At 36.1% G+C, this 26,023-nt stretch overlaps 1 protein-coding gene across 4 annotated transcripts in view; it reads left to right on the forward strand.

The window, feature by feature from the left end:
• Window positions 1-26,023, forward strand: part of CLASP2 (cytoplasmic linker associated protein 2) — a 150,934-nt gene that overhangs the window by 111,945 nt on the left and 12,966 nt on the right. For 2 of the 4 annotated variants that reach the window (XM_082297502.1, XM_082297499.1), the window contains 10 exons: window positions 884-991; window positions 5,427-5,533; window positions 9,284-9,528; window positions 10,099-10,162; window positions 15,303-15,466; window positions 16,165-16,243; window positions 16,403-16,453; window positions 21,536-21,679; window positions 25,384-25,527; window positions 25,867-25,973. In XM_082297502.1, coding sequence (XP_082153628.1) covers window positions 884-991; window positions 5,427-5,533; window positions 9,284-9,528; window positions 10,099-10,162; window positions 15,303-15,466; window positions 16,165-16,243; window positions 16,403-16,453; window positions 21,536-21,679; window positions 25,384-25,527; window positions 25,867-25,973 — 1,213 coding nt within the window. The remainder of the gene's footprint in view (window positions 1-883; window positions 992-5,426; window positions 5,534-9,283; window positions 9,529-10,098; window positions 10,163-15,302; window positions 15,467-16,164; window positions 16,244-16,402; window positions 16,454-21,535; window positions 21,680-25,383; window positions 25,528-25,866; window positions 25,974-26,023) is intronic. The other 2 variants (XM_082297500.1, XM_082297501.1) reach the window with 1 other exon arrangement.

The raw sequence follows: 26,023 nt of genomic DNA on the forward strand, positions 1-26,023 counted from the left end.
ACTCTTGATTTCTTTATAGCCCTTCTTATAAGTGCAAGATATCTACAGCTGATATTTAGTTATAGGTGGATGAAAAAAACAGAATACATCCTGATAATTTAAAATGTGGCTGTTTTCTCTAGTCTTTGATAGACAGTTTTTTTACATTGAAGCTGAAACTTGGAAGTTTTTCTTGTCAGAATGTAGTAGTTGTTCTTTTCCTCACCTCCCTGTCTTCCTTCTCTTTTTTCACTTCACACCCAAAATACCCATATCCATTGAATGAAAGTGTGATACCATTTTGAAAATATGTTCTTCATTACTTCATGTCTTCTGTGTATGTGTGTGCATGTGTATAATGCTGTGATGCTAAAATGAAAGTTACATGTCTTCAACCTCACAGTATAATCTGATTACACTTTACTGCAAACAATGTTATTGAAAAATATCGGTTGATTTTAATGGTATTGATGCTGTTCCTTGTTAATATTTTTGATTTTTTTCTTAGCTGCATAATTTTTTTATTTTCTGTCTTTAGAAAGCTGGTGGGTTTTTCATTGGCACTACTATTGATTAATTTGATCTTGAGCACAAATTCTGAGTCTTTACTCAATGTTGCTTGTTTTTCTCCATCCTTTCCAAAAGGTCTTTCAACCATTCCGTGAAGAGTTAGTAAATTTCCATTTTAAGCTGTACAAAGAAATAATTTCATTCAGCTGGCTACACTTAGAGTAATCCAGCACAATCAAGAAAGTCTGTAGTAAAGGTTATGACATAATCATCAATATCTTTTCTTAGAATGCGTCTTTGATCTTACTGCGAAAGAGAATTGCATTAAAACTGCAACTTTTTTATGTCTTCTCCCTTCTGTGCTGCTGTTTGTCTGCACCCTGAATCATACTAGCGCGAGGCAGCCGCATTCCTCGGCCTAGTGTGAGTCAGGGCTGCAGTCGGGAGGCCAGCCGTGAAAGTAGCAGGGACACGAGCCCTGTCCGCTCTTTCCCGCCCCTTGGTAAGTACTCGGAGCCCCTTGTCGTGCATGGCTGTCCCTGCCCTTCCTTATGTGCGCCTAACGAATCCATGCCTCCTTCATTTAGCTTCTAGCTGGCCACCGTGCTCTCCCTTCCTTTGGCTCTCTCCCCACTTACCCCGATGGAGAATTGACCAACGTGTGAATGGGTTGCACACAGGAAAAATACACACTTTGCTAGTGTTAGTCTGAAGGAAGTCTAGGAAGGTGTGTGCTGCACAGTATCTAGGTGCCATTTTGAAAAGGCGCTCCTGGTTTTGGATATTTTTTCGAAATTACGTGTTTCTCTTTCCGTTGCAGCACTCATTGCTTGGGTACTTGAGCGCAGCATCTGCTGTTACTTGAAATTTTCTACCTAGTCAATGAATCATTTTAGTGTGTAAGAAGAAAACACGCCTAATTATGTCCCCATTGCTATATGGCCAGCAGCTTATTGGTCTGATACAAATTGTGAGATTTGGCAAGACAAAAAACAGATTGATGATCTGTTTCTGAGATGTCAATGAGACATAAGAATATTAGTTTGTACTAACTTTAACATGTTGTTGGTTAAGGATTAGGGAAGGTTCTCATCTCCATTTATCCATGTCAAGGTTACTACAAGTTGATAGTAAATTTTGCTTGAAGTGCTTTTACGTGTTGGGTTTGTGGATTGGGGTTTTTTTCTGATTGTTTGGTAATGCCAAACTCTGCGCAATTGTATCTGAAACAGATCTCTTTCTAGTGTTACCTTTGTCTGAAGTAGTCTGCAGTATATATCCTCCTTATTTAGTTTGTTCAATGTAGCTTACAGTTAAGGACTTTATAATAGTAGCTGTTAAAACTAGCTGAAAATAGTAAATCCCTGGTTTCTATCTCAAATTGAGGCACCCAGCTGTACTCCTAATTAGCACCGGACATATGTTGTGGTCTGTTAGGGCTTCCCGCCAGCCATGGTTTAATTGGGAGAGTACAGATTCATTGAATGAAAGCTGTTTCAATGACTAAGGCTAGTTTGCCCAGATGCTGTTTAATTGGGAAATGATACTAAAAGTAGATGTTATGCAGGATACATTAGGAAACCTGCATCTTTTTTTCTAAAACACAGCTGGAAGATTGTGTTGAAGTACACACGTACTTTCTGTTCTTTTAAAAAACAGGGTGTTTTGCAGAACTCTTTGTGCTTGTTTTGCTGCCTTGCAGCTTGATTTGAACTGCATGCATGCAAGATCAGATTTACACTTTGTAATTGGTCAAATGCTTGCTATCTTAAGAAGTCTGTATTAAGGCAGAACCACGAGATGTGTTGCTGAGATAGATGCCACTGGAGGTTTTATTTTTGTTGATGTAGTTCAGTTTTATAATTCAGGTATCAAAACAACTACCTATACTAGTGAAATAGGTAGAATCGTCTGATAGCACAGACAATGCAAAGTAACATCCAGCATTGTTTAAAAAAAAATAAGGCAATTATACCTGGAATAAATGGAGATTCCTTTTAGTATGACTATTTGAACGATTTAAAATGTCATTCATTGTTTCGTTGGTACAAGTGAAAGATGAAATAAGGCAAATTCAGCTCTCTGTAGCTAGAGACAGTTTGACATGGGGATGGAAGAGGGGAATGTAACTTGTGTTGCCTCTCATTCTCAGCACAGAAATTTTTGCTTATGAACACAAAATAAAATGGATTTTATCTCCCTTTAGGGTATAAAATGACCTAAATGCTACATAATTGCTTCACTGTATACGCTGATAGGAAGTGTTTATGTAATCTCACATCTCAGTATAATGTTATAAACTGGGAGATAAGAGCCACTAAGAAGCAAATGATTGTTAATTTATATAGAAGTGTCTATTTTTGTTAAATATAGTTAATATTAATTATCAGACTAACATAATGTCCCTATTTTAGCTAAGAAATTATCTTATTGTGAGTCCATTTAAAGTCTTATTTTGATTCATCCTTTAAAAAAATGAAAATGCAAAAGCAAATACTTGACGATTTCTGCAATTTGAGGGGTACAAAGAATATTCTTGAAAATGTGTTTTGGAAAGAGGTATGTTTCACCCAGTATATAGTGCTCTTTTTCACTGTCTTAAAAGCTTGTCCAGCATATTTCAAAATTTCCAATGTATATAGGGGCAGGAGTCATTTCAACTTTCTTGCCTAAAGTTTGAGTTTTTAATTTTCGGTTGTACCTTTAATTTTCAGGGCTCGTTGATGGAAAGTAACAGAAAGGTTTATCCCATTAATGCTTGTACTTAAAGAGCTGTCAGCTGTGATGTCTGTGGTGTGACATCCTTGGTGCTGTCTCCTTTTCCATGCTGAGACACACTTTCTAAAGAACCAAGTACTCCACAAAGCATTAGTTCCAAACTAAAATGCCCTAGCCAGACTTCGTCATAACTTTATTTAGTTAGAAATAAAGTACATCACCGTACCTTATGAAGGGAGTAAAGAACTTAATGTGGAAAGACACAGTGTTGTTTCTGGGATCTTTACAGGACTTAGGATCATTGTGGAGTGCACTCAGGTTAAAAGATGCTTCCCAAAATGTCACTTGGTCCATGTCATCATTACATGATTCGAATCAGACTCTTAAATGGTCTTTGTTAATCAGAGAAAAGGACGATTAATTTGATTCCTGGTTTCTGTTTATGCTACTTTATGTATCCAAAAGGTGTAAAGTATTTGCATTTACAGTTATTTATTAAATCATAAGATCGTATCTGGGGTTTATGCCACTGTGGGTGGACATTTGGATTCAAGTTAAAATTTTCAGTTGTGTGTGATAGCATTCTGACTTAAGTGAACTGAAGAAAGAAGTTGAATTGTTTAAAAACACATTTAATTTAAAAATTGCTTGTTTTAAGAAAGAAAATACAAGCAATGATGAGTCAACTTCTTCTGAATCACTAGAAAACCAGTTTTATGCAAGTGCTATAAAGACAGGCCACTCAGTTTTATTCAGAAATCCTTAAGGGTCTTTGATGTCCGCTTTCCATAACTTTAAAAAACCATAATGAGTTGTGGTAACTAACATGTGTTTCAGTTTCACATTTTATTTATTTAAATAAAAGAATAAGTATGTGAATTATTACTTGCATTGACTTATATTAAACTTTTAATTATAATTGGATAATTCTAACTTTCATTTACATAGTGGTAAGTTTTAACTGAGGTTGAGTTGTCTGCAACATAGGCAGGAATTCAGATGTGTACAAATTGTCAGCTGCCAACACAGTGGGTTCATGCAGGAGGCACTTTGTGCAGATAATGTTTGATATGTGAGCTCTGGCTCTGACTTGAGCACACAGAATTTAGTTAAGTCTACAGTGCAAGACCAGTGTCAGTGCACTGATAACTCTTTAGGTATTTATGGTTATTCTGTTTGCGTGTGACTGTGTGCATGTGTGTCTGTGCACCTTTTCTTCTTTGAACTTAAATTTACTTGCTTTTACCCTGCTCTTAATCTTTTAAATTAAAAAAAAAAATTATGCATGAGATGTCCAGTGTACATAAATGTATAATCATATTCTGTATAATCAAAGAACTTCCCTGAAGATTTTTGCTTCTGTTTAATGCTCAGTTTCTTGTGCTTAAGCTGAATCTTTTTGATAAATACTCTCGTTCATCTGAGCAGCTACTGCAGCACTTCGATTCCGTGGTCATAGATAGGGTTTATTTAATCCTGTTATTGCAGCTTCCAGACATCACTCCAGATCCACTGGTGCCCTCTACGCTCCTGATGCTTATGGGGCCACAGGTGAAGGATGAGTACCCTTTGCTGTCATCTGTGCAGTCATCCTGGATTTTTTTTTCCCCACCCACTTGGTTATTCTCATAGTTCAGTTTTAGAAAGTATTATTTATATTAATTTGAGTTTTGTGGTTTTAATAATCCAGATAGATGTGTTTATGTTGCTAGATTTTGTCTCCACCCTCATCCTCTAATGTTAATCCTTTTTTTCCTTAACAACATTTTTTTACTTGCAGAAGAAGTTTTTTTAGTTTTCCTTTTTTTTAGTATTTGTAGAGAATTCTTTATGCATGTAGTTTTCTAATCAACAGTCTCAATAGCCTTCCTATTGTATTTGCTTTCTTTCTAAATGAAAACAAAAACCCAAAATGAAGAAGACATTAATTAAAAAAAAAAAAACAACAAAACTTCTTTCAAATAAAACCATTGTTTTTTTCCATGTGATATTGAAACAGAATGCTTGTAGGTGACTGGTTTTTTACTTGAATTCTTAATTCTGTCTGTACCACTAAAGACTTCAGAATGAAAATGGTTTTTTTATCCACTACATAATTTATTAAAAATGTTAAGCAAATGCTTTTCTTCTGCTTGGGTTTTTATAAGTGAGTGTGATATTTACATCCTAGCTTTCTATTCTGATTGAATTCTTTGTATTTCTTTTTGTTGTTGTAACAGGTACTGGCTTTGGAATTAGTCAGTCGAGTAGATTGTCATCATCAGTCAGTGCTATGCGAGTTCTGAACACAGGTTCTGACGTGGAAGAGGCAGTAGCAGATGCTTTGGTAAGAGTCTCAGACTTAGCTCGTGTAGGCTCTTAAAGTGTTCGGTACCTGTACATTAAATATGCAGAAGAACTTGTCATTTGTTATTTTATTGGCTTCTTGGAAAAAAGAAACTGAGTTGTTGGAGCTGCAAGTATTGGAATTTTCATTCCCTACAGAGGTTTTAACTTTTGAGAGACGTGCTTTTTTCCATGGCAGACAGGAAATAGTCTTTGACTGTAGTGTTGCAGTGGCCCAAGGAGCCGCTTGAGCAGGTAGAACTAACCAGGAGTTTCTCACAACAGCCAGAAAAACTTCAGGGAAGGTTGAAGGCTTGTTAGAGCTGGGAATGATGACAGCTAAAGCCCTCTGCTTACCTTAAGCCTAGGTGCCTTTTAAAATTCTTCTGTCTGACAGCAGGTGAGATTGATGCTGAAGAGAGAAACTGATGACTGGGCAACCAAGCCCCACACAGCCACTCACTCACTCCCCCATCTGTGGGGTGAGGGAGAGAATCGGGAGGGTAAAAGCCAGAAAACTTGTGGATTGAGATAAAGACAGTTTAATATGGAAAGCAAAATCCATCCACAGAGGCAGAACAAAACAAGGAATTGATGCAGTGCTTCCTGTGGGCAGGCAGGTGTTCAGCCATCCCCAGGAGAGCCCAATCACACACAACAGTGACTTGGGAAGACAAACACCATCACTCCAAATATCCTCCCATTCCTCCTTCTTCCCCCCACTTTATGCACTCAGCATGATGTCAGGTGGTCTGGAATGTCCCTTTGGTCAGTTTGGGTCACCTGTCCTGGCTGTGTCTCCTCCCAGCCTCCCACACACCCTGAACTTCCTGGCCAGCATGGCAGTAGGAAAAGCAGAAAAGGCCTTGGCTCTGTGTGAGCCCTGCTCAGCAATAACAAAACCTCTCTGTGTTATCAACCCTGTGTTCAGCACAAATCCAAAACACAGCCCCACACCAGCCACTGTGAACATTAACTCTACCCCAGCCAAAACCAACCCAGCAGGTATCATCTCATAAGTATAGGGGTTTTTTTTCAAAATGTTACACTAAGTTAAAACTAGTTATGCCCTTCTCTTTCTTAAGCTATACAGTTCTTTAAAAGGGTGGCTTTGGCTCCTCTACCTTCCTGTCCCAGTTAGCTAAACTGAACACATCATGTATTTTGCTACTCTGACATTTACATCAGCAAGCTGAAATCCTCAGTTAAAATACTGATGTCATGAATCAGATACATTTTTCTCAATTATTGTATACTTATTTGCATGTCATTAAATACTTGTAAGTGCCTGTTTTCTAGTTACCAGAATGCTTTAAAGAAATGGTTATTTCTCTGGTTTAAGAAAAACTGTTATTTTGAAAGTTGGTAAAAAATTACAAATTAAGGCTCTAAAAAGATAATTACAGACATATAACTAAATAGAGAGGAAAAAAATTTCAAAATCTGAAGAACTCTGTCATATTCTTAGTATGACTATTGATTTCTTGGTTAATACTTTTTTCTTGTCATATTAGTTTAAAATTTGTGTGCCTTGACTGGCATAGAGATCGGAATATCTGTGAAATCTTGCCAAAGTGGTCATGGTGAAGTTGAGTGCATTTTCCCCTTTCTGTTATTACAAACTTGAAAAAGTTTTCAGCATTGGTTTTTGGAATAGGGAACAATAGAAAAAACAGTCCATGGAACATAGAAATTTTCTGGCTATAACTGGAAAGCCTGTGCTGTAGTCTTCTTCACAAAGAGTGCTTCACAAAGAGTATCTTTAGTACTTTATCAGACTCCTAGCTTACTCAAATTTAGCAGGGCAAAGCGTGTAGTAAGAACAGAAGTTGAGGAGAAGGTCATGTTTCCAATGACTGCTCTTGAGGCTTGAATGTGTCCCGCTATGTTGAAGCAATAAAGTTTCTTCACAGAAACTAGCTTGCATTACCTGGATCCAAAATACCATGATGCTTCTAGAAACGTTAGAGGAAAATCAGTTTGTATACTTTAACTAGAGTCTGACATTACAGAAAAGGATCAAGAACTGCAGCATTTTATTATTGTAGTACTTGCATGCCTGATTCCTTGCCATGCTCTGAGTGGTACAGGTTGTCCTGTACAAATTTAGATGAAAATCTGGTTTTAAACACTCTTGTTGTTTTATCGTAGATGGAAGATTCACACTCATAATGGTATTTTTAAAAGGTAGAATGTAGAGTCCTGACATGTAATATAAATAAAAAAATGAAAATATTCCAGATTGTGTTACTATTTTTTATTTTATAAAAAGTACTCGACCGATTTTAGTGGTGCTTAAGCAGTGTCAGTCTTCTGCCTAAGATCTGTTTTGAATATTGCTGCATAAAACGCAGCAATAATGGGAATCTTTACATATTTTATGTCTTTTACTTTAGTACAATCCTTGGCATTTCAGATTCATTTCTTGAAGAATCTTTTTTTTTTCCTTATGGTGTCTCTTTTCCAAAACACTTAACCCTTCAGTTATTCTCTTACACATGTATGTGTGCTCGTTCTGTTGACCATAAGCCTGCTTATTGCTTGTTGTATTGATTAGTTTGTGATTAGTATTGTAATATCCTTTAAGTTAATCTGTGGTTAAAATGAGAACCCTGTGCAAACGGCAGTGGTAATTAAGGGGAAAATGATCACTTGTACTACTGCTTCTTTAAGTATGTAACAAAACTGAATTTTTAAATGCTAACTTCAAGTCCAAAATTTGAATGGCAAGAGCTATTCTGCAGAGGTGTGTGGTTTTCGTCATTTTAGGTTAAATAGCTTTTTTTACCCCTCTGACATTTGGTTATGTTGTGTTTTGTTTTGTTTGCTTGTTTTTGTTTTTAGGGTATTTGGGATATTGCATTATGTAATCAGTTTTTTTTTGTAGAACATTGACTGCAATTGTTGCAATGACAAAATTTAGATATTAAAGTTAAATAGTGCAGCTCAAGGTTTTGTACTTAGATAACAATTGACTGCATGTGTTAAGTCTTCATGCTCAAATATCACTGCAAAAGACACAAAGATTTTGACAGAGAAGTCTTTGTGCCCAACCTGCCCATTATATGTAATATTTCCCTGAAATGAAAGCTTAGCAAAGTACTTCTTGACAATGTGTGATGTGCTGATCAGACACAGAGAGCTAAGAACAAAATTTACAGTAAGACTGTATGTTATCCAGTGGCAGGGAGTTTACTACTCACAGTGCTGCTATGCCTTACCTTCCTGTTCTCAATTTCTGTTTCTTTTCAATAATTTACTGCTAACAGCTCTTAGGAGACATACGGACTAAGGTATAGAAACTATTTTTCTTCTTCAATAGTTTAATATTTTGCTATTAACATGTTTGATATAAAATGAGTTAAAATGTCAAAATACATTTAGATCTTTGATTCTTATATTCTGTAATGTATATAAAGCTATGAAGTGAAATAACTAACTTGCAACAGTCTTTTGTCACCCTGTTATGCAATTTTATGGGTTCTTGCAAGAAAACCTTAAGTTAAATATTTCATCAAATGTATGTCTTCTCTGCATTTGCTTTGGGTTTATATTTGGAGTACTATGTAGGCCATACTTTAAAATATTTTCATTAACTTGGTTTGACCTGCTGAATGGTTGGAGTCATTTGCCACTGCCGGGAGTAGGGGTCACACCAGTTATTTAAACTGTTGGTCTTTCGACCCATTACGGGCATGTTACGTTCTCTCTCTGAGAATCAGTGCTGACCTTCGGTGTCTCTGTACAATAGAAGAAGCCCGTGCGAAGGAGATACGAATCATATGGGATGTACTCAGATGATGATGCCAACAGTGATGCATCAAGTGCCTGTTCAGAAAGGTCCTACAGCTCCAGGAATGGGAGCATACCGACATACATGAGGCAGACAGAAGATGTGGCTGAAGTCCTGAACCGCTGTGCCAGCACCAACTGGTCAGAGAGGAAAGAAGGCCTTCTAGGCCTGCAGAACTTACTGAAGAACCAGAGAACTCTAAGGTAGGATGACATCTTAATAAGGAAGGCATTTTGCTTCAAAGTTGTTGAGGGACGGAGGGAGAGGGAAAGCAGGGTGTGTCTTTGAAAGTAAGATGGGGGAAGGAATAAGGAAGCTTTTCTCACTTCTGGCAACTAGTGTATATTTCTATACTAGTGTATGTAGTGAATCCAAAATTGAGAATTCTTGCAATACAGAAGGTTCATAAGATGCTTCCATTTGCTATCAATAGAAGGCCTTTTTTTGTTATTATTACTGTAATTTTGGGGTATTTATTCAGAAGAAATTGTTTACTACTCATTACTAAGAACACCTTTTTCGTTACCTGCTCTGTTACAAAAGTATGGTATAATGTATGAGACAGTTTAAAGAGACATTTCTAGGTTTTAAAGTCTCCTTTTAGACAAAAGCTATTACATTTTTACCCATGTCTTAAACAAAATGGTTTCCACTACTTTATTTGCTAGATTATTTGAGTCAATATTTACACTTGATTTCACTGATTGCTATGCATTAGTGTTCTAGTAGAGCTAGCAAGGGAGTTGACTGATGTATTGTTTTCACTTTGGCAGTCGTGTTGAGTTGAAAAGATTGTGTGAGATCTTCACAAGAATGTTTGCTGATCCTCACAGTAAGGTACGTTTAGGTTTTTCTTATTTTCAGTAAATGTCTGAAAACATAAATTAATAGAAAGGCAGTTATGGTAAATTATGTCAGTGATATTTGCACATGTAAAATTTCACAAGCAAAAGCAGTTAATGGTATCAGATTTCAACTCCTTTAATTTGGAGTTTCAAACAAGATAATTTTTCCCATTTTTCTGCAGCATCATTGAAATAAAATGAAGATTAATGTCACATAAAATGCACTGAAGTAGTCCAGCAGTTCGTACTCAAAATTTGTGTTTTTAAGAAGTCATTGTTTACAGAGGCCACTTCAAGACAAGTATAGATTTTCTCTCAATTAGAAAGAAAAGTCTCTGCAGTAATTTAAGTTGCAGAGGAAGTTGTCTGACTAAATCATACGTAATCGGATAAACTATGCCAAATGTGTACTTATTTGTTTTCCAGGATATTTTGTATTATCATAGCTGATGATGTCTTCCATGAATGTCATAGATAGGTCTGGCAGTTCAGACTGGTGAATAATTTTTACATCATTTTTTAATATTCCATGAGGAGACTGTACTTTGGTATAAAAGAAGATGTGATGTTTTATTCAGTTTTACTTAGGTAAAGACTCAGTGTGGCTGATATAACAAGGAAAATAATGCTTTCTGTTTTCTAAGGCCATTAAAATCCTTTTAAGTGAGTTGCTTTACATGATAGTATTTTTACAGTGTTTGTGGGAGGTGGTTTACTAGTACAGCTTGATTAAATGTCACACTTTCTCATAGCAGAAGGAATGCAGGTAAGTAAGTAGCCTAATAAATGTGATAATGTAAAAAAAAAATGTAACTTCATGTTGTATTTAATTATAGACTTGTTTGGAAGAAATAGTATCTTTTATATTGAGTATAACATGTCCCACTTCATGTCCATATTTCGGAATTGATAAAACTATAACTCAGATAAATTCAGAGCAGGCTGTTATTTCAGAAGTATTGACTTCTCCCAGAAGAATCCTGAAAAACTACTTTGCTTATGCAATACATTTTACGTATTTTTAAGTCTTCCTTGTTGCTGCAATTGAAAATTAAATTCAGAGTGATTAGAAGTCTTGACAAGTTAACTTAGTGTTCATCTGTCCTCTTTATTTTTCCTGTTGGAAAAAGTGACTTAGCTCCTATCTCTGACACCATGTATTTTGGAAGTAATTTACATTGCAGACAGCAACATGGTATTAAAGTTGATCACACACTGCAGAAATCCAGAAGAAAAGACTAAACCAAGCAATTAAAAAGAAGAAAACATTGCATAAAAAGAAAAGTCAAAGTAGAGGAAAGAATATTAAATGTTGAAATATTGCTGGAATATTTACTTTTTAAGTAAAGTAATGACAAAATTCTGAATAACAGGTTGGTTTAATTGTGCTTGTTCTGTGTTAGTGGTGCAGCATATATGTCAGAGCCACTTTGGAGATTTTTGTGTCGCATGGGAGCCAGGGAAGGATAATGCAAATGTTCCAAACTTTAGTTGTATGTGTCAGAAGAGCATTTTACCTCTTAAATAAGCCTTTAAGAATGTTACATTGAGTTGCTCGGGCTGATTGTTCTGTTTACTGGCCACTGTGATATGGAACAATGGAGCTTCACGTTTGAAAATTTGGTGTGTGTTGTAACATGTGGTACAGCTGTTCCAGTCACTGAAGCCTTGCCTGCTTTTTGGTGTTGCAAAACTATTAATAGTCATCAATATGTTATCAGGAGAACCCTTTAAGTATTAAGAATTCATTATTTTTTTTTAATGACACATGTCTACATAAATCTCATCTTAGACTCTACTCAAGTGTCTGTAGGAATTATTCTGGCATCACTTTTGTGGGTTTTTTTTAAGGTTTACTTTAACATGGTATCTGGATGCAGGAAGTTATACAGAATAAGAGAACAATAATATTTGGAGGAGGAATTGGGAGAATGACATACCAAAAAGGACATGCCAAGTGCTTATTTTAAAAATACACTGAGTATCCCAATAAAATTACTAAATTTGTCATAAAAGTTTTGAAATACCTTTTTTGTTTTATTTTGATTTATATTCCATACAGGAACTTTGTATCGATGGCCACTAATTTGTGTGTTTTTATCTTTTTCCCTTTTTTGTTGTTTTGTTTTGTTTTGTTCTGTTTTTGTTTCGTTTTGCATGCTGTCCCCTGTGTTGGAACTCTCTTTAGAGAGTAAGTTGGTTCAATATTTGTTGGAAGCCTAACCTTACTTGCATGAATGTGCAATTAACCCTTTTTCTCTATTTTTCTTCCCCAAAGAGTTCATGCAGTGTCAAGCCTTTTGCAATCATAAAATGCTATAAACAATTAGTAAACTGTGTGGTAAAGTTTCGAGATGTGCTTTATCTACTAATTAACTGACATTGTTTGGTTATGCATTCCTGCTTTATATTGTGGTGGTTGGCACATCTGAAATAATTCACTTTAGAGGTAGATGACTTATAATTATTTTCATATCTGTTTATTTTTTTCCACTGTCAAATTGTTAAAAACTTCAACTTTAGATGGCTGATTTCAGAATTTTAGTTTGTGTCATAAAAACTGAAACTGCAATTTTTGCAGTATCCACATACATTGTTCAACATATAGGTGGTTGAGTTCCATTTTCCATTCCAAATTCATCCTTTACCTTAAATGCTCTTTCAGCCTTCTTAAATTCTTCATGCTGAGACAAAATTACATGTTTAGTATTTTTTTTTTTAAACCCAACAAAACTACTGAGCTTGTTTGAGTTTTCTGTAGACATTCTCTGTGGTAAATCTAAAATCAAAGCAAGCTTGAAAACAAAGCTGAGTCCTCAGTTACGTGTACTTTTAACAGCTAAAATGTCAGCACAGAGTCTTTAGAGTATTTTTGCCATAGTGAATCATAATTCACTTTATAATGATTTCAGTTTAAGCCACTTTATGTCTTTGAAGTGTCATAAGAAGTCCATATTACTCCATCAAGTAAGAGCTTGTAACCAGTTTGTTCAGCCTACGTGTTTTAATGGAAAAGCCATGTGTGTCAGTGTCTGCAAAGTCAGAGAAGCAGGTACAGGTTTAAATTCTGCTGAGCTGCGTAGTTCAGTTTGAAGGATTTTGTGAGACCCCCCCCCCCCCATTACACACAATGTAATCTTTATAGCACCAGAATTTTTTGTTTGTTCGTTTGCCTAAGTATATTTTCTCCTTACTTTAGAGCTGTGAAAGCCAAAGATTTCATATTACAGTACAGAAAGTACATACTGGTTTGGTTTTGCCTCTGTCTTATAACTGTGACTACTGCTTGTGAATCCACAGAATGATGTATTGTTTCAGTTTAGCCTGAGACAGGAGATGTTTCCAGTCCTGAGCATTAAAAATCTTGTCCCACTACTGGCAGGGTAATTTTGAAACCTCAGACTTGAATACAGATCTACACAGAACATAATTTTGCAATTTTTTCCCCCAATTTTTAATGTAATTTGCCCCAAAAGGGAAGTTAATTAAAGTTGCTAATCTTGATGGGCTTTACATTGAATAGAGAATTGTATTGTTGTGTTTCTAACACAGATTTTCAGTATTTAAGATGTCTGTTAAAAAATTTTCCCAAATCTCGAGTAGATCCTGAAAGAATAATGAAATACCTGCTTAGAAGGGAACCTCAAGGATCCTCTGGTCCAACCTTTCTTGATAAAATGAATCTGAGTTTTTTATTTCTAGTGTAAATTTGGAGGCGCTTCTTTACGAGATACTTGTATGGATTTTTTCTGCTTTGTGGTGTTAATTTGCTTTCCCTGACTTGATTATCAACATGAAAAGTGATCGCTTCCTCAGTGAAGAAGGTGTGCAGCAGCATACACCAACTCCTCCATACTTGCATCAGTGCTATGGAAGAAAGTCTACTTCCATGGCCTAGAGTCTGCAGCCATGTGAGGTGTGATCACAGTTTGGGATCATCCACTCTCACAAAAGCAGAATTTGGCCTAATGACAAACCAGGTTAGCTGCAGGAGGATGTGGGGTTCCAATCCTTGCTCTGCACCAGCCACTCCTAACTTTGCACCCATGTCATAAATACTCAGGAGGCAATATCTGCCCAACCCTCTTTGCATCACAGCAATACTTCTGTACCCAGTCCTGTGCTGGACCGTGTGTCAGTTGTGAAGGAAGCATTTTCAGCCCAAACACCCATTTTTCTTGTCAGGGAAACAGGAAGCCCATGGGCCACACAAGTATAGAGCATATCCATCCTAATTTCACTCTTAGGTCTGGAAAAAACTTTAAATTAATGAGTTATATTAAAAGAGCTGTTTAAACAGCAATTTTTGTCTATTTGTCACACCCTCCTTGACACCTTCCCTCCAAAAAGCCCTTCTTCCTGGTGTGAGTCCGATAAAAACTACATTGTTTTGGTTCTTTTGGGATTGTTTGGGTTTTTTTTACCGAATGCAGTCTTTTCAACATTATTTGTTGAAAAGAAGACAATGGATATTGTGTTTTCAAAAAAATGAAAGTACTTCTGTGTTTTAAACACCTGCTAGTCTGAAATGTATTGTGGCTTTTTTCCCTACTATCGTGAATAATTTTGTGTTGGGATACCTGCAATAGTAGAAGAAGCTTTTTCTGTTCCACAAGTATTTTATGTAAAGGAATTGGCCAGCTCTCATGATTTTGCAGTATTTATTCATGCAGATATTTACAATTAATATTTTGCTTAAGAATTGTAGCAGCTTTTTTGGTTTTAAAGAGAAAGCAGTTTTGTAGTCTTTGAGGAATACGTCAAATCAACTTAATGATAGAGCTTGAAAGGGTAAAAATTTAAGTTTTACTGGAAAAATTGAGGTTGCGCCAGCCATCACAGTAAGCATTCCTTTTCTTGACGAAACTGCATGGAATACCTAATTGTCAAACTTCTACAGAAGTCGGCTAACATTTCCAACGTACTCTTATATCAAAATTCAATGAAAAAGCAAGGCAGATTTCTTTCTTTTCCTTTTTTTTCTTTCTTTTTTTCCTGCTTGGCTGCACAGCACTGCCTTTCTCTGCCTCTGATTCCCTTACTGCTTTCTTCGTTTGTAAGTTCGGCATATGTCAGTGTCGCTTCCTCTTTTGCCCCATCCTACCCTCTTTCCATCTTCTTCTGCCTTTTAGGTGTTCAGTATGTTTTTGGAGACACTGGTCGACTTCATCCAGGTCCATAAAGAAGACCTGCAGGACTGGCTGTTTGTACTGCTGACACAGTTGTTGAAAAAAATGGGTGCTGACTTGCTTGGGTCTGTACAAGCAAAAGTTCAGAAGGCACTTGATGTCACAAGGTAATGAGCTGTAAAAAGTAACAATATAGTTGTTAGCTGTATCCAGGTTTTTTGCTGCTTTTCTTTTTTTGGTGTGCTGTTTGTTGTCCAGAAAAATGCACAGCTCATAACAGATCTTGAAACTTTAGTAAACCCTGTTGCTTCAGCATTTTGGTTTCATAAAATGACTCTTAATTGAAAGGGTTTGAGTCTTCTGTGCTGAACATTAGTATGGTACTACTTGTCTGATTCTGAAATATGCATTTGAGCCATGTATGTTTGCTGTCTCACCTTGTGTTCAGTGATGTAGAAATTGTGTTTGAACTTCTTTATTTTGTTGTAAAAGTTTCACTGGAATATTTGTCTCTGTGTCAGCATAACTTTTTAAAGAGTTATGGTAATAATGAATTTGCTTTCTGTCTTCCCTTCCTTCTACCCAGAGTTCATTAATAGCCTGATTTAGAATCGAAATTCTAGCATATCATTATTGTATCATTCCGCATTACTTGCATTATCTATTCTAGCTATAATTGCTTCATGGCAGGAATTCCTTAAATCTTATCCTTAACGTGCTAGGCAAATGTTTCTGAAAGGTCAGGTACAGTAGCAACTGGTAGCAATTTCAGCTTTACTGAAAAGAGCGAGGGCTTATTTCGTGCCTCTCAACAGTTGTTACAAGAAAATTTAATGTAACATAACATTTTTTTGTTTGTTTACAGGGAATCTTTTCCAAATGATCTCCAGTTCAGTATTTTAATGAGATTTACTGTTGACCAGACCCAAACACCTAGCCTGAAGGTAAGACTTTTTAGGCTTGCTTTGCAAGCAGAAGTCTTCATTAATAGAAATTTGCTTGTCTTAATTTTTGAATTTGGATTGTTATTTTTTGTTTTGTGTAAAAACAAAGAAAAAAAAAAAGGTTTTCAATTAGTGGATTTTGTTTTTGTAAACTTTCAGACAGTCAAGCCAGCACTGCAGGACCAGCTTCGCTCTTTTTGGAGCTCAAAGGTTTTTGTCTGAATTACTGTCTTTATTCTTAACCCCATATGAAACTCTTACAGTGTTATCAATAATTTTTATTTGAATGCATTGTATGCTGCTACTAACCTTTGCGGGAAACTTTAAGCATGCAGATGCTCAGTTTTAAAAATGACACTAGTATGAAAATGTTTGCTGCAAGAGAGATCTAATAAAAACACAGTACAGTAAAAATGAGCAACAAAAATGTGGCTGCCTAACATCAAGCTGGTTATGCAAACTCACTCTATCAAGTCTTTTCTAATTTTATGTTTGTGATTTCCCATACTTTTTTTCCTAGTTCATATATATTTTTTTCCTGTGTCCAGCCTGATAGGCCTTGAGTTATTTTAAATTACTCTAATATTAATATGAACTTGAGTTACTATATTAAAAATCGGCTCTTTCTGTGGTACACTTCACTTCTCTGAAAGCAGTGTGTAGCTTTATAATTACACACGTTTTTATATACGACTTTGTAGTCCATAAACCTGCCAGCATATCTGAAAAGTAAAAATGTATTCTGTAGTACATTTGCAGTTCTAAAGAGTGCTGATTTTAGAATAAATGCATCAAATCATAAGAAGATTTGTAAGTGATGTGAATGGGGAAATAACAAGCATATGATAACTGGCATCTTCTGCTCTGTCCTGCACGAAATATTTTTACACAGTTTGATACTGCACAAGAATCTGACTTTTCCCAAGTGATGTTGAACCTAAAGTCACATGAATATGCCTTTTTTGTCTACAATACAGTAAAACTTACATTTTTAAGCTTTTGAGGACAGTTGATACGTTGACCACTGTTGCTTCGTAGAGCTGTGTTAAAAAGGGACTGCTGTCATTTATTGAAGACAGCAAATGAGGTAGTAAAAATCAGTTTGTTGTTTAAATGAATCCTTGGAACAAATTGAGATTGGTTTTATTTCACTTGGTTTTCCTCCCCAGGAAGGTGAATTTGATGGTTGAGATGTTCCTTTTTCCATACAGTAGTATAGCTGGTAAAGGCATATCAAGCACATTTCAAAGCTGAGAGCGTAGATTTGGAATAAGACATGGACTCCTACTAGGCTGAGTTGGGGCTAAGTTCAAGATTATTCCCTAAATGCACTAGAAGGAATTAAGAAGTATTAAACACTTGATGGGAAGGCATTCTGAAAATAATTTTGAGAGAGAATTCCGAAATCAAGACGTTGGTAAAAGTTGCCTCCCTAGAAGAACACCTGTTAGTTTGAAGCAAAATTAAGAGTATTCAGAACGAATATTTGCGACAGTAATGTATGTAACTGTTTAAGAGAAGGTAAGCTTGTTTTCCAGAAGAAAGTGGAATCTACCCTCTACTTCCTTTATATGTGGTAGCTACAACTTCAGGATTCAGACAGTGAAGTTATTGCCCACAGATCACAGAAGTATCTATTTAATATCCATGCTATTGAGTATTTTGCCTAAATCCCATCTTCAGTGCACCCAGTCTAACAGAATAATTGATAATCCTAAAGGGCTACTCCAGTTCTTGAAATCTTAAGCTTTTGTTCTTTGATAAATTATTATCTCGTTGCTTTTGTTCTAGGAATACTGAGGAACAGCATTCACTGTGACAGAAAAAAATCAGAGAAGGGATTTTCAGCATCCCTAAAGATGGTCAGATAGCAGGAGGGATGGTAGATCAGAAATTTGAGCCACCTAACAATTCCATTCTACAAACTACTTTTTCCCCTGGTTTTCACATGATAGTAGTAAATAATCATGATCCTTTGGAGTAACCTGTCATTGCCATTCTTACACTTAGAAAGACAGCTAAGTCTCAGACAATAAAACTTGAGCTTTTAGAGTGGCCACAGAGGTGGATTTGGATAGCTGGGCAGTAAGAAGACCAGCCATAAAGAAGACAGAATTCTGCTGACCTAATCCATGGAGGATGCAGCGTAGTGTATTGTGCTGTATCTGCCTTACTTCTGCTGTCATTTTACACTTGGGTGTAGTGAATTGCAGAGACTCAATTTAGAGGTGCCAGATGAATGTGTCTGTTTTGGTCAAATGTTTGGATGGGCCATAGCAGTCAGATGTTCTAGGTGGGACATAATCTATTTAGCTTATTTTTGCAGGTGCAGAACATACAGTTTGCTAAGGATGGATATTGTCCTGAAATACACTTCCAATCATCACTTCATTTTTCTTGGGTTTCATATCAAATGGCTCAGCCTCAGTGAGGAATTGATTTAAGCATTGTGACCAAAGTTTTTGAATCCTTCTTTACTTTGAAAATACTGATTTGTTGACAAAGATTTTTGCCACAGTTGATCAGAAGATTTTTTTATTTTTATTCTAAGTCAATATTAAAATTTCTGGATTAAAAAACCACAGATTCGCAACAAAGAGAAAGCCCTCCAAAATATAGTTTAGGGTACATTTTAGTCATTTGGTTATATAATGGCATAGGCAATCCCTCCTGAGTATCCAGTAACTTAGACACCTGGGATGTGGCAGTCTGCAAGTCACTTCGGGTGATTGCTTATATTCAGTCGGAGTAAGGCAGAGTACCATCTCTCATATCACAGAAAGCCACTGTAAGAGGTTTAAACCAGACTGGTTTCTGGTTTAAGTAAAAACACCTTCTCTAGATTCCATTCTTTTTCTTTCTCTGTTACACGAAATATTTCTGTTCTCTTACCTTGATGCAGCAAAAGAAACCCTGTACATCTCAGATTTTTCACAGGACAGGAAAACAACTTGCCCTCTGGTACTGACTGTGTAGCATCCTTACAGTACTACCTGAATCTCTAGAGGTAGCTGCACATACTTTTGTGCCAGAATTCCTTGTTTCAGTACATGGAGAAGATGTTTATGAAGCACTTTAATCCTGTTTATGTGTAATCTTTGGGTTTTTTAAGTCACAGTGCTAACTGTGGCTTGATTTGTGTTCCAGCCGACTTACTACAGGAGTGCTGTTCTTAAGCAAAATGCCTGTCCATGTTATATGCTGCACAGGAAGAATGCCCCAGTGCTTATAATCTAGCAAAAGTGCAATAAATTCAACCTAGAAGGGTACAAAGAAAGTCAAGACAGTATTAAAAGACTTCATAAGAGGTTTCAACTTAAAAGCAAATATTCATTGTAAGAATTCTGGAGATGCTTTCATTGCAAACCAAAAATTTTTCTCTCAGAAAGATTAAATGGATTGTTGAAGAGATTAAATAGATTGTCGAAGATGTTAGCCTTTTTATTTCTAAATTTCAGCTCTGGAAATATTGGCAAAGATACATCTAAAGTAGAATTGCTGCTCTAATGGAGTTTTACTTCAGCGTGGGGTTTCTAATCTGTAATAATACTGGCTCATTATTATCTGACCATAGAAAGGTGTAGCCTTTCCAGAATTTCTTCTCTCAAAAGCAATTAGTGAAAAATGCTTTTTTTCAAAATAGCTGTCAAATTTAGCTTTGGCAATCTGTCTCACTCTGGAAAGCTTTATTAGTAAGAACTCCCTCCGTTCATCTTCTGTTCTGTGCTCTTCTGTCTGAGCACCTCCATCTTTGCAGAAGTCTGCAAGTTCCTCAGGAAGCAGTTCAAACACTAAATAATCCTGATGTCTCAGATCCAGTACTTCACAGTCTCTTCATTGGCAGAAAGGTCTCTGGGTGTTCTAAGTGTTACTGTCCTTAACACCAACTTCTGCAAGTGTTACATGAGATTTATTTAAATCCTCAACAGTCAAATGTAGTGGTGTCACAATGGTTTCCCTATGCAATCTAGAAATCTCAGCTATTGCTTTGAATTTGGAAAGCCATGTGGCTTAAGGTTTTTTGCTGCAGAGATGCTCATGGCTTGTTTTTTCCTTGGAAAATGTCTAGCAAATAGTGTCCATTTATTGGTATTGATCTGCATAATCAGATCAGCTGATTTCCAGCTGCTGCTTGTATAACTTCAGAGAAGTTGAGCTTTAACATCTGCTTTGAAAATGAAATACTCATTATTAATCTTCATATGTGTGCCAGTGTATCTTGAGTTTTTAATAGCTTGCAAGTTTCATGACCAAGAGAAATTTCTAAATAGCTTTGCTCAGAACAGTTGTACTACAAGCCATGAATAGCCAGAAATACACCCAGAACTCTTTTTCTGTCTATGATGGACATAGGTCTCTCCCTCCTGGTAGGTATTTATGGTTCACTGTAATTATTAGTGGAAATAATAAAAGCAGCTAAATCTGATAGATGCTCTAAATACATGTCCACAACTTGTGTTGACAGGTGGGGTGACAAATTTCTGAGGCAGTAGGACTTGAGGAAATAAATATTTTAGACATACACAGGCATAATAGACCTTTGCCCAAAACTGTGCAGTGGTGCAGTATTGGAGAAACCAGAGAGAGGCTGCAGTCTAGGATCTACAAAACAGGGATTCTGCATAAGGAGTAAGGCAAGTTAGTGGACTAAGAGAATGATCAAATAAGTGAAGGGAGTACAGGAGATTTTCTGTCCTCCTGGTAAATCCATGTCTCTATCATCTAAGTATCTTCAAAGTCTGTGTGTGTGTGACCTATCTTAAGTCTTTCCTATAAATTGCATTCCATACATTTTTAGTATTTAACAGGAAGATTTCTGTGGCTTACTTCCAGAGACTGTGATTGCTTAATCTGATGTTTTATAAAAAAAGCAATGAGTGTTAACTACCTAGTAGGAACTAGTAAGAAGTGATCATTGGTTCATCAGATGATGTTCATTTTTCATTTTAGTACTTGAAAAAATTTCTTAATAATTCTGCATAAATCTTTTCTTCATTTCTTTTTTTAGGTATAAGCTTCTGCATATGCAGTGATTTATGTCTTTTAGTTGCTAGCAGTGAAATGTAAGCTTTCTACGAGTATTCGAATTTCTGTGGAATAGCTCCCTTCTTCAAATGTTAAATCTGCTTGTAAATTGACTTATTGCAAAAATTTTTATAAGGATGCTGAAAACATGTAGTTTAATTGGGAAAAAAAAATCTTTATTTTAGGGAATGAACACTACTCTCTGAGCTCAGTTGTTCTTGCAGCACACCATTTTTATTGTCCACCTGACTCTGTTTCTCTTTGCAGGTCAAAGTTGCAATCCTAAAATACATAGAAACACTTGCGCAACAGATGGATCCAGGAGATTTTGTAAATTCAAGTGAAACTAGGTTAGCAGTGTCTCGAATCATCACCTGGACCACAGAACCTAAAAGCTCAGATGTTAGGAAGGTATGTTTGTTAATGCATCCTTAGAATTGCAAAACATTCCAGGTAATTAAGAATATTTAAGTAAAAATTTTAAATTAACATGTCTTGAAACTCTCCGTTACGGTTGTGTTTTTATATATGTTAATTGAGATTCCGTTTCATAATTTATCATTCTTTGTTGCAAGTACTGTCTAGTACTAAAATCTCTTTAGTGGCCATTTTTTGTACAGTTTTAATGTTACTTCAGAGACCACCCTCCGGGTTACTAAATAGCACATTTGTAACAGGAGTGAGTGCTAAATTTGGTAGCAAACAGTCTTAATCTCTGTTGGATTTTCTGGAGTCCTTTATTTTTGACAAAAGGCAGGTAGATAGCTGCTGAACCTTGGACAAAGAAAGTTTGTGCTTTGATAAGGTAGTATCAAAGACTTACTCTTCATATGCTGCACTTCCCATGCAAACCTCCCTTTTCCGCATAATGTTGTGAAGTGAAAATGAACATTTGTGAGCTACATAGATACAGCAGGGACACTGAATAACCGTAAGAAATGTACTAGTGCAGTCTTTGGAAAGGGTTTCTAAACAGTACTTCAACTTCAAGAAAGAAAAGAATGTTTTAATTTTATTTGCAGTTTGATGGAATAGAGTTTTGTTGTTCCGATGGTTACTGGCCATTCTGTTGTAGCTGCTATTTTCAGCATATTAGCACTAAATAAATGTATTGACTTTTATGCTTCCTTAGTGCGTCTTTGACACAGAGAACTAACTCTTCTCTCTCTTTTTCTATTGATTTCTGCAGTTTGAAAAGCTGCAACAGTTCATTTGTTTAGATTTGTTTTGCTATTTTCAATTAAGTTTTCATTTTGGCTGCTTCATCATTTCTGGAAAGAGCAACTTCCTTTGTTTAGGAGGGATGTAGGAGAGAATAGTAGGAGTTGTCTTACAATTTGTAATGTGAAGAAAACAAAAATAAAAATAACTTGCAAGACTTCTTGGTATCTAGAACATTTCTAATCCATATTAAAAAAGCATCAGAGTTTTTATATTGGAGGTAATGTTTTAGTCATTCACTTCTTGTATAACTTCATGACTATGAGCAAACAGTAACAGATTACATCCAATGGACTTCTCTTACCTGGGTATCATGTTCTAGTAACATATAAAGATCATAAAACAAGAGGAGAATTGAAGCAGCACTATCTTCTAAATCAGTGAAGTTTTAGTACTAAGACACGTGGCAAGCTGTCTTATCAGATGGTTCATAACTCTAATAGCATTTTTATGTCAATAAGTAACTGAATCATGGAAAGAATTACCAGTGAGTTTAATCATCTGGAACACCTTAATTATATAAGTTTCTGATTTTATTTTTTCTTTCCATAACACAGCTGTTAGAGGCAACTAACTGCAAAAATCCTTTAACTCTTGAAAATAAAATTTTACCAATAAGAAGTCAAAGGTGTTATTCTGATGGTAAAAAATGTTTAATTCTCTTAACACTCTTTTCAACCTGCTACCACAGGCTCTTTAATTTTGTTTAGTTCAGTAAGCTTTATAGCATTTAGTATGATTTCTTCAAATTAAAGCTTTTTCCAAGTAATTTCTGTGTAATTCATGTGTTTGGTTTTTTCCTTAGTAAAAACAGTTTCAGTTGCTTAGTATTATGAAAAATCCTAGTTTATTAGTCTGAAGTTGGGCACTCTTAGTGTAGTTCAGTGGCATGGCATTTCTTTCTGGAAGGTAAAATTCTGTTTCAGAACTTAGATTTCTTCTAAGATCAGAATGCTTCTGGAAAGAGTTTGAATATATTCTTAGAGATCTTCTAAGAAGAAGGCAAAACCAAAGAAATATTTCTAATCCTTATTGCAGTCTTTTAAAGATGATCTCTCTGTGGTTGAATTTAAATCTCAGGAGAGGCCTTATGCTGGGGAGAACAAAAACTTCCAAATACTCTAAAATGAGGGGTTTCGTTGGCAAGGAAGAAAGCGAGAAAATAGACAATTGCACAGTTGGAAACCTTCTATGAGTCAGTATCAATTTTGATACTTTGAGCAGAGCTTCATTTTGGGCAGACTTGATGGTATCAGTTTCTATCCTGATACAATCCTGGACAGCCTGTTGTGTTCTGTTATTAGCAGCTTAAATAGATAACAGTATTAAGGAGTGGAGACTGGCTAACCAGTCAGCAAAGTGAAAGTGCTGATTCCCAAACCTCTGCTCATCTGCTGAGTTTGTCTTGATTTTGCTTTGTGTCAATTTTGATTAAAAGACTGACCATTAAAAATAACAAGGAGAAGAGAAACATCAAAGATTGCAGAGGACATTCAGGGTTGATCACCTGAAGGGAAGGCTATCACAGGGAGAAGGAAATAAAAGCTAAGGAAAACAACCAGTCACGAGTATCCAAAGATAATTTGTGGCAATCTGACATGCTAGGATTTTTGTCCTTTAACTTAATACTGAGATGTGTGCAGGTATGTATGCTCATACCTTGGCTTTCCACCTTTAATTAAAAAATGCTACAGTTCATTGCTCTGGAAGCAAAAGGGGGGAAATAAATGTCTAAAAGAATTTTCTAAACTACTTGCTTGGAGTATATTGGTGGTTAAGCAAGCTGCCTATCATTCTCTCTAGCATGAGGCACTGGTTCTCTCCAGTGCATGGCAGACCTTGGTGGTGAGCTGTATAAACTGCACATAGTTGGTTAATCTTACAACCACAATCTTTCCTACAAAGAAGCTGTTAGTTCTGGAGAACTTCCTCCAGCTCTCCTTTGCACTTGTTAGTTTAGTTACTGTGTTGACAGGTTTGTTACACTATCCAGGGAATCCTTGTCAAACTGTACAAACATTCCTCAAGTCATTGAATCAACATTCTTGCACTACAGGGAATCCAACTAATTTAACTGTGTTGCTTTGTCAGTAGAGAGTGCTGATTTTTTTATTCAGGTAAAAAAAAAAACCAACATATGTAAAACATGCTGTAGGATGAAGATGATGGTAAAGATGATCTGATTAAATTGAGACTATGGGAGGTGACATCCAGTACAAACTACTCCACAGTTTTCATTTTCAGAATATGTAGTCAGCTAAATTTCACTCCCCATTATGTGTGCCTACATTTTAGAAAGGTTAAAGGAAGCAGTGGCAAGGTTAATTTAACTAGCTTGGCTGTAGGGTAAGTTATAAGGAATATCAGGTGCTGTAATCACTACTGTCTCGTTCCAGATTAGGGTATCTTGTTTGGTAGGGTTTGTTTTAATTTCTACAGTGCTAACTGTTCCTTTTCAAGCAAGTGTGTTGATTATCATCTGTAATTACCACTTGCGGAACTCAGTAGAAGGGATCACATGCTTGCTCCTGCCTGGTGTGTTTAGTTTCTCTCTCTAAATTTTTTCAACTTCCCAAACCTTTTAAAGCCATTCTGCAAATTCCTTCATTTAATTTTTTTCTGAGGGATGATGTGGGGCTAGGGGGGTTGAAAAGCACATTTCTGAAAGACTGCTTGTTACAATGATTGTTGTGTGCCTGAATTTATCAAAATCAGAACTTCCAGCTTACCAGCAAATATGAATTGCTTTTGTTCACATCTGTTAACATCTTTATTCAAGCTTGATCAAGACTTACGTCACTGTTTTGTGATTACCACTCATTATAGTATCTCTTGCTGATAAAATTACTTTGAAACTCTAATTAATGTCTTCAGTTTGTATTTTCTTCTTGTAGGCTGCACAGTCAGTGCTGATTTCCCTTTTCGAGCTCAACACTCCAGAGTTTACAATGCTATTGGGTGCTTTACCAAAAACATTTCAGGATGGCGCCACAAAGCTTCTCCATAATCATCTCCGGAATACAGGCAACAGTGGTCAGGTATCCACACTTCTGTTACTGTTCTTTCTGAAGTTACTATGTAGAAGCCTATCTTAGTAGCTCTTTATGGAATACCTTTTCTTTTTCCTCTAGAGTTACAGTTTCTGTGTTGCTTCCAAGTGACTTAATAGGTTTGAATGTGCTTCTTAAGAGTAGTTTATTTTGTACTTTCTAATTTCAAAGTTACTCAGGATCAAAGTTGCTGGTAATGGGTTAGACAATCCAAGTATTTACTTGAAGCTCTTTAAATGTTTCTGGGCACTAAAAAATAAATATAATAAATTAAAAGGGAATCTCTTAGTCCTACTAGAGTATCTTTTCTCACCTCTTCTCCTCCAGGGATCAATGGGAAGTCCTTTAACAAGACCTACTCCACGCTCCCCAGCAAGTTGGTCAAGTCCTCTAACTTCCCCAACCAATACATCACAGAACACTTTGTCACCAAGGTAATGTAGGCTGGTGGTGTTACAATTCTGCATCTAGGGCTTCATTACAC

Source organism: Coloeus monedula, assembly GCF_965178545.1.
Source record: "Coloeus monedula genome assembly, chromosome: 1".
Classification (NCBI taxonomy): domain Eukaryota; kingdom Metazoa; phylum Chordata; class Aves; order Passeriformes; family Corvidae; genus Coloeus; species Coloeus monedula.